Source organism: Phalangium opilio, unplaced genomic scaffold (genome assembly GCF_054372755.1).
Source record: "Phalangium opilio isolate 3A_F unplaced genomic scaffold, DU_Popi_V2 ptg000500l_1, whole genome shotgun sequence".
Classification (NCBI taxonomy): Eukaryota; Metazoa; Arthropoda; class Arachnida; order Opiliones; family Phalangiidae; genus Phalangium; species Phalangium opilio.
In genome coordinates, this window is record NW_028324238.1 from 183,459 (window position 1) to 195,513 (window position 12,055).

At 41.9% G+C, this 12,055-nt stretch overlaps 1 protein-coding gene across 3 annotated transcripts in view; it reads right to left on the minus strand.

The window, feature by feature from the left end:
- The window catches only part of LOC149591733 (centrosomal protein of 290 kDa-like), a 159,425-nt gene that overhangs the window by 133,019 nt on the left and 14,351 nt on the right, over positions 1–12,055 (minus strand). For all 3 annotated transcript variants that reach the window (XM_089861735.1, XM_089861736.1, XM_089861737.1), the window contains exons 14-16: positions 4,100–4,273; positions 3,202–3,283; positions 2,913–3,149 (exon numbers count right to left, since the gene is read on the minus strand). In XM_089861735.1, coding sequence (XP_089717861.1) covers positions 2,913–3,149; positions 3,202–3,283; positions 4,100–4,273 — 493 coding nt within the window. The remainder of the gene's footprint in view (positions 1–2,912; positions 3,150–3,201; positions 3,284–4,099; positions 4,274–12,055) is intronic.

The following is a 12,055-nucleotide window of genomic DNA, read 5'->3' on the forward strand; positions in this document are numbered from 1 at the left end:
AAGTATACTTAATATTCTATTTGTGGCATGTAAATATTTATAGATTTTACCAACGACGCCTGAAATATCTGAAATGGCCAACTTAATTGAGACTATAAACAACGAAAAATGGTAAATCTAAAAAAAAAGATTTATTCTTCTATGGTGTTCTAAGTTTTAAATGATAGTGAAATAATTCCGATTATTGTAGCCTAGCAGCAGAGCAGATGATTCAAATGAAGAATCTATTGGGAAAGGCAAGTCCCTCGCCGTTGAGCAACAAAGTGGGAGTGACATTGAAGGAAATGTACACGAAGACATTACCATTTAAATAAAAATACCTAAAATGCTTATACTAATTGTGATGATTGAAAAAATATTATATACGTTTATTCCGTGACTCAGCCCGAACTTCTCTTAAACATCGGACGACTTGAATTTATCCTCTAATCAGACGTCTCGAGAGCATCTTCCATTCAGACTTCTCGAGAGCATCTTCCAATCAGGCTTCTCGAGAACATCTTCCAATCAGGCTTCTCGAGAACATCTTCCAATCAGGCTTCTCGAGAACATCTTCCAATCAGGCTTCTCGAGAACATCTTCCAATCAGGCTTCTCGAGAACATCTTCCAATCAGGCTTCTCGAGAACATCTTCCAATCAGGCTTCTCGAGAACATCTTCCAACCAGGCTTCTCGAGAACATCTTCCATTCAGACTTCTCGAGAGCATCTTCCAATCAGGCTTCTCGAGAACATCTTCCAATCAGGCTTCTCGAGAACATCTTCCAATCAGGCTTCTCGAGAACATCTTCCATTCAGGCTTCTCGAGAACATCTTCCAATCAGGCTTCTCGAGAACATCTTCCAATCAGGCTTCTCGAGAACATCTTCCAATCAGGCTTCTCGAGAACATCTTCCAATCAGGCTTCTCGAGAACATCTTCCAATCAGGCTTCTCGAGAACATCTTCCAATCAGGCTTCTCGAGAACATCTTCCAATCAGGCTTCTCGAGAACATCTTCCAACCAGGCTTCTCGAGAACATCTTCCAACCAGACTTCTCGAGAACATCTTCCATTCAGACTTCTCGAGAGCATCTTCCAATCAGGCTTCTCGAGAACATCTTCCAATCAGGCTTCTCGAGAACATCTTCCAACCAGGCTTCTCGAGAACATCTTCCAACCAGGCTTCTCGAGAAAATCTTCCAACCAGGCTTCTCGAGAACATCTTCCAACCAGGCTTCTCGAGAACATCTTCCAACCAGGCTTCTCGAGAACATCTTCCAACCAGGCTTCTCGAGAACATCTTCCAACCAGGCTTCTCGAGAACATCTTCCATTCAGACTTCTCGAGAACATCTTCCATTCAGACTTCTCGAGAACATCTTCCATTCAGACTTCTCGAGAACATCTTCCATTCAGACTTCTCGAGAACATCTTCCATTCAGACTTCTACAGAGCATCTTCCATTCAGACTTCTCGAGAACATCTTCCATTCAGACTTCTCGAGAACATCTTCCATTCAGACTTCTACAGAGCATCTTCCATTCAGACTTCTCGAGAACATCTTCCATTCAGACTTCTACAGAGCATCTTCTATTCAGACTTCTACAGAGCATCTTCTATTCAGACTTCTGCTGAGCATCATCTATTCAGACTTCTGCTGAGCATCATCTATTCAGACTTCTACAGAGCATCTAATATTCAGACTTCTAGAGAGCATTTTCCAATCAGACCTCTCAGGGACATCTTCTAACCATACTTTTAACAGACGTTGTATAGGGCTATTCTAAACAGAGGTCTGTAGACCATCTTAAAATCAGACTAAAAATGGTTTCGCGCAGGTGCAAATTATTAAGAGGTTTAAGACCTCTTCTAGACGTCTAGAATACTTCTAAAAGACCTCAAATAGAAGTATTCTAGATGTCTAGAAGAGGTCTTAAACCTCTTAACAACGTGAAAAAAGCAATTGGTCTAAACTGCTCCTAAATGAAGACCCATTATTTTCGTAAGGGTTGGTTCCTGCCTTTGACAAATTAAGTTAATGTGCAGAGGATTACCAAGCATGTTTGAAACATGGATTAACTAACGCTAGGGATTGTTCACTAAACGGGTTTCCCATGTCTTGCTATCGCCAACTACATGTTCCGAATTATTCCCTGATTCCCTTCCTCATTCCCCCAACTCATTGGACCAAAACGGATGTTGATATAGCGCCATCTCTCGTCAAAATAAATCGTTTTTGCGGATTTTAAAGATGGCGGCGCCCAATTTAGGCAGGATTTCAATTTTGACGTCATAGGGCAGGTGACATTTGGTCCAACTTTCTTGTAACTTCCTGTTAGGGATAGTAGTTGCTGCTAGGGGGCGTTTGGAATACGCATGCTTTATCTTTTAGGGGGAACGAACAACCCCTAGCGTTAGTTAATCCATGTTTGGAAGCGCCAAAGGAGCATACACTGCCTTTAAGTTCAGCATAATGTTTCTATTCTAATGTTTAAAGGAACTGCAAAGAAGGCATCAGCGGGTGGGTAAAAATTATTTGAAATACGTCACAGACATCACGTGATACCGAGATACAAAGGCTCCTCATAGAGTGGAACTTGACATCTAGTCCTTGTTTTTCGCGAGATTGCAGCGCCAATTCAATGAAGTGGTAGTTTTCGAAATAAAACGAACTAAGTTTCTTTGAACCACGCCTCTCCTCAGCCACGTCCCTCTGACGTATTTCAAATAATTTTTACCCACCCGCCGATGCCTTCTTTACAGTCCCTTTAATTCAGCTGTGTGTTGTAAATGAGTCGAATAGTTAAAAGATACGTCAGAGATCCAGTTTCTTCACTTATTTCTTTCCACAATTATAAATTTCACGTCAATTGTAAACAGTACAAGTGGGGTTTCTGGACATTTGGCTTAACATCCGTAACATCTACACATACCATTCAACTTTTCTTTAAGTATTCTTTCTCTGTTTTTGATGTCCACTGCCTCTCTGGTCAGCTCGGCAAACTTTTTTTCCAGTTCAGAATTTCTAGTATCCATGCTATCAAAAACTTGTTTGAGTTGCTCGTGTTGCAATAGAAGATGATCGGCTCTTTGTCGTTCATTGGCTTCCTTTAACATAGTAACTCGCAGTTCATTTTGTAAACTAGCTTCATCCATATTTGCGTCATTTTCTGTAAGGTTACCAGTTACGTAAGAAATTTCGTAAAAATTTGAAGTGCTTACCAAGAATTTTGACTTTCTCATTTAAGAGGCGATTATCTATTTTAAGTTTATCACATTCTAATTTTAATTTCTTGGTTAGCTCCTGAAAAAAGGTTTTGATAAGTATCAATGCTATTTTTTATTCATAAACGTCACGACAATACAATAAAATATTAGCGTTTGCACCCCATTTTCACGTTGAATAACTATGCTGCCCGTTTTCGAGTCCCTTAATTACGCTGTCCGTTTTCACGTCCCATGATTACGCTGATCATTTTCGCGTCCCATAATTACGCTGTCCGTTTTCACGTCCCATGATTACGCTGATCATTTTCGCGTCCCATAATTACGCTGATCGTTTTCGCGTCCCATAATTACGCTGCCCGTTTTCACGTCCCATAATTACGCTGCCCGTTTTCACGTCCCATAATTACGCTGCCCGTTTTCAAGTCCCATAATTACGCTGCCCGTTCGCAAGTCCCATAATTACGCTGCCCGTTTGCAAGTCCCATAATTACGCTGCCAGTTTACAAGTCCCATAATTACGCTGCCCGTTTTCAAGTCCCATAATTACGCTGCCCGTTTTCAAGTCCCATAATTACGCTGCCCGTTCGCAAGTCCCATAATTACGCTGCCCGTTCGCAAGTCCCATAATTACGCTGCCAGTTTACAAGTCCCATAATTACGCTGCCAGTTTACAAGCCCCATAATTACGCTGCCAGTTTGCAAGCCCCATAATTACGCTGCCAGTTTACAAGTCCCATAATTACGCTGCCCGTTTTCATGTCCCATTAGCTAAGCTAATAAGTATAATATACAACAACTTTGGGAACACGGTAATATACATTTAAGGTTTTATGTATGTAAAAAAACCTGGTTATTCTGGTATATAGTAATGTATGTATGATCTTAGGCCTACCTCTTTCTCTTGGTATTCTTGAAACTTCGAGTTATCTTCATTTTGCTTTTGAAGGAGCTTTTGATAATTTGTATTAAGATCTAGGAAGCTACGATTTGCAATTTCCAGCTCTGTCGCTGGTATAGAATCATCCAAGGCCTTTTGCATATTTAACACTTTACTATGAGCCCTCTCCTAAAATAAGCACAGCCAATTAGCACGCTAAGGCACATTATATATACAATCATGGACAAAGCAATACTGAAGGACGGATGGCAGAGGGAGAAAGTTGAAAAATACTTGTTCCCTTACCCAAAAATAGACCTCCAATTATTGCCTAAAATTAGTCCAATATAGGCCTGCTATTTATTTATATTTCACGTTGACCATTTACGTAAAAATTACGTGACTTACACTTGATTGTCATTTGTGATAAGAGTCATATTATCACTCGTTATAAACCTGTGTGACACCTGATCACTCATTTTTCACTAGACATACGTGACACATAATCACCCGTTATTGACCCGAGAGACAGCCAACATGAGTGAAAAATAATCACCCATTATTGACCCAAAACACCCGACATAAGTGACACATTGTCACCCATTATTGACCCAAAAGACACCCGACATACGTGACACATTATCACCCGTTATTGACCCGAGATGTAAAATATCACCCGAGATGACAGATAATTAATCACCCGTTATTGACCCGAGATGACAGATAATTAATCAACCGTTATTGACCCGAGATGACAGATAATTAATCACCCGTTATTGACCCAAAAGCCACCCGACTCGAGGTGACAAATAATCACCCGTTATTGACCCAAAAGCCACTCGACATGAGTGACAAATAATCATCCTCTATTGACCCAAAAGACACGAATGACACATTATCACCCGTTATTTACTCGAGATAACAAATAATCACCCGTTATTGACCCAAAAGCCACCCGACATGAGCGAAAAATAATCACCCGTTATTTACTCGAGATGACAAATAATCACCCGTTATTTACTCGAGATGACAAATAATCACCCGTTATTGACCCAAAAGCCACCCGACATGAGTGAAAAATAATCACCCGTTATTGACCCAAAAGCCACCCGACATGAGTGAAAAATAATCACCCGTTATTGACCCAAAAGCCACCCGACATGAGTGAAAAATAATCAATCGTTATTGACCCAAAAGCCACCCGACATGAGTGAAAAATAATCACCCGTTATTGACCCAAAAGCCACTCGACATGAGCAGGGGCGTCGATCATGTGGGGGCAGTGGGGGCCTGAGCCCCCACGGGGAAAATGAGAGGGGGCTGGGCCCCCTCTGGGAAGCAACGTTTAATTTGGGTGCCACTGTGAGTCGGCCGAGACTGGTCCCCCACGCTCACTCTTTTTACCCTATAAGGAAAATATAAATGGCCTTTAGTAGTCTATTTCACTATTTACGATTAGGTCTGTATTTATATCGATATAGAATATATATCCTAAATTCCTCATAAACATTTTCTACTACACATGGATGTAGCAAGATTATATTCAGAGCGGAGGTGCGCAAAGGTTTTCGGGCTGGATTTTTTAATACCAACCACTTGGCATCGCTTAGAAACGCCAATCAGTGACTGCAAATAGGAGGTTGGAGCGACCGAATTCTCCAGGAGTCTTGGGTCGAACCAAACGGACTCTTTTTATATTGCAGGGAGCCCAGCGGTCCTATATTTTCTATAAAATACTATATATTTGAACCTATCCCATATTATCTTATAATTTCATGAAAGGTCCTATTATATCCTATACTCTCAACTTAGCCTTATATCCTATACTCTTGACAAAGTCGAAGTTTTCGTATAGTTAAATGCCAAATTTGTCAAAATTTAGCTCTTTCATCGAGATAAAATTTAAAGACAGCGAAATTGCGGAGCTCGCTTCGCTCGCTCGGGAATTTTTACACATAGTATTTTCATTAAGTGTTTTTTTTTCGAAGTAAAATCTGATTATTCTTTTGATGAGACTTTTCTACACAGTTTAAAATGAAAATAGGTTTACATATGAGGATTTTTGGTACTATATATCCCATAAAACACCCTTTTTCTACAACAAAATCCTATGTTTCATATTTTCCTATAAGGAATAAAAAATTTTGGCTTAGCTCCCTGGTGTTGCCTTGGGCCCCAGCCCCCCCTGGGAAAAATTATGATCGACGCCCCTGGACATGAGTGACAAATAATCAACCTCTATTGACCCAAAAGACATGAGTGAAAAATAATCACCCGTTATTTACTCGAGATGACAAATAATCACCCGTTATTGACCCGAGATGACAAATAATCACCCGTTATTGACCCGAGATGACAAATAATCACCCGTTATTGACCCGAGATGACAAATAATCACCCGTTATTTACTCGAGATGACAAATAATCACCCGTTATTTACTCGAGATGACAAATAATCACCCGTTATTTACTCGAGATGACAAATAATCACCCGTTATTGATCTGAGATGACAAATAATCACCCGTTATTGATCTGAGATGACAAATAATCACCCGTTATTTACTCGAGATGACAAATAATCACCCGTTATTGACCTGAGATGACAAATAATCACCCGTTATTTACTCGAGATGACAAATAATCACCCGTTATTTACTCGAGATGACAAATAATCACCCGTTATTGACCCGAGATGACAAATAATCACCCGTTATTGACCCGAGATGACAAACAATCACCCGTTATTGACACGAGATGACAAACAATCACCCGTTATTGACCCCAGATGACAAACAATCACCCGTTATTGACCCGAGATGACAAATAATCACCCGTTATTGACCTGAGATGACAAATAATCACCCGTTATTGACCCGAGATGACAAACAATCACCCGTTATTGACCCGAGATGACAAACAATCACCCGTTATTGACCCTAGATGACAAACAATCACCCGTTATTGACCCTAGATGACAAACAATCACCCGTTATTGACCTGAGATGACAAATAATCACCCGTTATTGACCTGAGATGACAAATAATCACCCGTTATTGACCTGAGATGACAAATAATCACCCGTTATTGGCCTGAGATGACAAATAATCACCCGTTATTGGCCTGAGATGACAAATAATCACCCGTTATTGGCCTGAGATCACAAATAATCACCCGTTATTGACCCAAAAGCCACCCGAGATGAGTGACAAATAATCACTTGCCATGGACCCGAAAGACACCCGACATGAATGACAAATAATCACTTGCCATGGACCCGAAAGACACCCGACATGAATGACAAATAATCACTTGCCATGGACCCGAAAGACACCCGACATGAATGACAAATAATCACTTGCCATGGACCCGAAAGACACCCGACATGAATGACAAATAATCGCCCGTTATTGACCCAACGTACGTGACAAATTATCTCTTGCAACAGACCTTGGATACACCTGATAAAAGTGACAAATTTTGGCTTGCGATAGACCTGAGATACACCTTAAATAGTTGATATTATATCACTAGTTTATCTGAAATACACCTAATATAAGTGACACACGAAGGTTCTCCCCCATTCGGCTGTACCCAAAATTCAAACATCCCATTCAAACGAAACCCCGCATGTTGGGCGGTTTTCGAAAAATATGGACGGTGTCAAGTGGCTGCACTTAACGATAATTGAACATTGCTTCGATATCCACGATTGGTTTAGAAATCCGAGGACGCAATGATCGATTCATTCAATTACGAGATACAGGCTTATCTATCATTATGGGAAATGTAAAATAAGGCATACTACGAAATTGGTCATCTGTTATTATGCTTAAATGATAATTAAAACGAAAAAAATATATTTATTTCTCAGCTAACAAACTTAATGAAAAAGACTTCTGATCTTATCTTTCATTTTTATTCAAAATCTTTATTATAATACGAATTAAAGGAAGCACTATCATACCAAGATAGGGCCGAATAAATGTCGACACAAATGATATCACCTGTTATTGATGTGAGATAAACCTGAGATAAATGATAATGTATCACTCGCTATTGATCTAAGCAGAAGTTACTCCTGATCTCTGATCTAAGTAATATCACTCGATATTTACCTGAGATATACCCGACATAAATGAAAATTTGTCACTCGTTAGTGATCTGAGATACACTAGACATAAATGATAATTTGTCACCCATTATTTATCTGAGATGCACTAGACATAAATGATAATGTATCACTCGTTAGTGATCCGAGATACACCAGACATAAATGACACTTTGTCACTCGCTACTGATCTGTGATACACCTGTCAAAACTGATGTTTCACTCCTTATTGATCTGAGATACATCTGACATAAGAGATAATTTATCACTCGCTATTCAACTGAGTAACACCAAAGGTTACACCAAACATAAATGTTAAAACATTAATTCGTTTAAGTGTGTGACATATATCAGTTACTGAATTTCGGGTGAATATCGAATCTCCAATATTCACTATGGTTTATATGTTGGTGATTCTTGGCTGAATCGCGGACCTCACATTAATTCTTGAATGTTTCTGACGAGTGCAGCTGGTATATCTCTGGTGAAACTTGAATGTGTAATATTCACCAACCTCAGTACATAAATGGTAATTTATCAGTCGCTATTGATCTGAAATACACCTGGCATGAATGATAATTTGTCACCCATTATTGATCTGAGATACACCTGGCATGAATGATAATTTGTCACCCATTATTTATCTGAGATACACCAGACATAAATGATAAACCATTAATTCACGTATATGCAGTTGGTGAATTTCGGGTGAATATCGAATCTTCAATATTCGCTACGTTTCATATAAATTACTGTTGGTGGTTCTTGGATGAACGGCGGACTGTACATTAATTCACGAATGTTTGTGATGTGCGCGGCTGGTGTAATTCGGGTGAATATTGAATGTCCAATATTCAACAAGGTGTACATAAACCCAGTGAAGTGTTACTTGATGTCAGATATTCATCCGACATGCGCTCACTGAGTTCTTAACAAACAGTATCGACAGAGCCCCGAAGTGATTTTTGGATGTTATTCACCTGATATTGCTATCAGGAACCCTCATTTCATAAAGGCTTTGCCTTGAACGTGACCGATATCCATGGGTATATAAAAGTGATGCGAGTGTCACCCATGAATCACCTTGAGTATGAAAAGTCATCTAACGTGACACTTTAAAGAGCTGGTATTCACTAATGAAATACTTCTCAAACACAAGTGATAATCATTGACACGTTGTGTCACGTAATATTCACTTGTACTTGGTAACAATCACGTGAAATTCATGTAATATCTACCTATTTATCATGCAATATTTTAGTAAGGGTTAATTCGCCTTCTAGCGGTAGATAGTAGCAAACCGGATAGTGGGGGGCATATGGGGGAATCAACGTTCTAAAGGGGGATGTATAGATGGCGCTAGGTTTTTCCTGGATTTGACTCAGTATTTTTCATAACCCCCCCCCCTCCATTTTGGGGCTGAAAAGGGGGAAGTAAGCTTAACGTTGGTTGTTTAGTCGCTTAGTATGGGGCTCTTTGGGCTGCCATTCGTCCTTCAGTATTGCTTTGTCCATGATACAATCCTAACCCTATACGGGTTAACGTAAGGGATTATACAATTGGAATTCTCCATAAGACAAAATGAAAGGCACTGTTGCTGCTGCACCACAAAATAATTGAGTTATGGTCTACTGTGATTCTCTTTCGTGCTTGAGAAGGCGATTGTTTCTGTTTAGAGTAAATTAATGACCGAGTACACACCGAGTGACGCCACTCTACGATGTATACACCACCACCAAGTGACGCCACTCTACGATGTATACACCACCACCAAGTGACGCCACTCTACGATGTATACACCACCACCAAGTGACGCCACTCTACGATGTATACACCACCACCAAGTGACGCCACTCTACGATGTATACACCACCACCAAGTGACGCCACTCTACGATGTATACACCACCACCAAGTGACGCCACTCTACGATGTATACACCACCACCAAGTGACGCCACTCTACGATGTATACACCACCACCAAGTGACGCCACTCTACGATGTATACACCACCACCAAGTGACGCCACTCTACGATGTATACACCACCACCAAGTGACGCCACTCTACGATGTATACACCACCACCAAGTGACGCCACTCTACGATGTATACACCACCACCAAGTGACGCCACTCTACGATGTATACACCACCACCAAGTGACGCCACTCTACGATGTATACACCACCACCAAGTGACGCCACTCTACGATGTATACACCACCACCAAGTGACGCCACTCTACGATGTATACACCACCACCAAGTGACGCCACTCTACGATGTATACACCACCACCACCAAGTGACGCCACTCTACGATGTATACACCACCACCACCAAGTGACGCCACTCTACGATGTATACACCACCACCAAGTGACGCCACTCTACGATGTATACACCACCACCAAGTGACGCCACTCTACGATGTATACACCACCACCAAGTGACGCCACTCTACGATGTATACACCACCACCAAGTGACGCCACTCTACGATGTATACACCACCACCAAGTGACGCCACTCTACGATGTATACACCACCACCAAGTGACGCCACTCTACGATGTATACACCACCACCAAGTGACGCCACTCTACGATGTATACACCACCACCAAGTGACGCCACTCTACGATGTATACACCACCACCAAGTGACGCCACTCTACGATGTATACACCACCACCAAGTGACGCCACTCTACGATGTATACACCACCACCAAGTGACGCCACTCTACGATGTATACACCACCACCAAGTGACGCCACTCTACGATGTATACACCACCACCAAGTGACGCCACTCTACGATGTATACACCACCACCAAGTGACGCCACTCTACGATGTATACACCACCACCAAGTGACGCCACTCTACGATGTATACACCACCACCAAGTGACGCCACTCTACGATGTATACACCACCACCAAGTGACGCCACTCTACGATGTATACACCACCACCAAGTGACGCCACTCTACGATGTATACACCACCACCACCAAGTGACGCCACTCTACGATGTATACACCACCACCACCAAGTGACGCCACTCTACGATGTATACACCACCACCAAGTGACGCCACTCTACGATGTATACACCACCACCAAGTGACGCCACTCTACGATGTATACACCACCACCAAGTGACGCCACTCTACGATGTATACACCACCACCAAGTGACGCCACTCTACGATGTATACACCACCACCAAGTGACGCCACTCTACGATGTATACACCACCACCAAGTGACGCCACTCTACGATGTATACACCACCACCAAGTGACGCCACTCTACGATGTATACACCACCACCAAGTGACGCCACTCTACGATGTATACACCACCACCAAGTGACGCCACTCTACGATGTATACACCACCACCAAGTGACGCCACTCTACGATGTATACACCACCACCAAGTGACGCCACTCTACGATGTATACACCACCACCAAGTGACGCCACTCTACGATGTATACACCACCACCAAGTGACGCCACTCTACGATGTATACACCACCACCAAGTGACGCCACTCTACGATGTATACACCACCACCAAGTGACGCCACTCTACGATGTATACACCACCACCAAGTGACGCCACTCTACGATGTATACACCACCACCAAGTGACGCCACTCTACGATGTATACACCACCACCACCAAGTGATGCCACTCTACGATGTATACACCACCACCAAGTGACGCCACTCTACGATGTATACACCACCACCAAGTGACGCCACTCTACGATGTATACACCACCACCAAGTGACGCCACTCTACGATGTATACACCACCACCACCAAGTGACGCCACTCTACGATGTATACACCACCACCACCAAG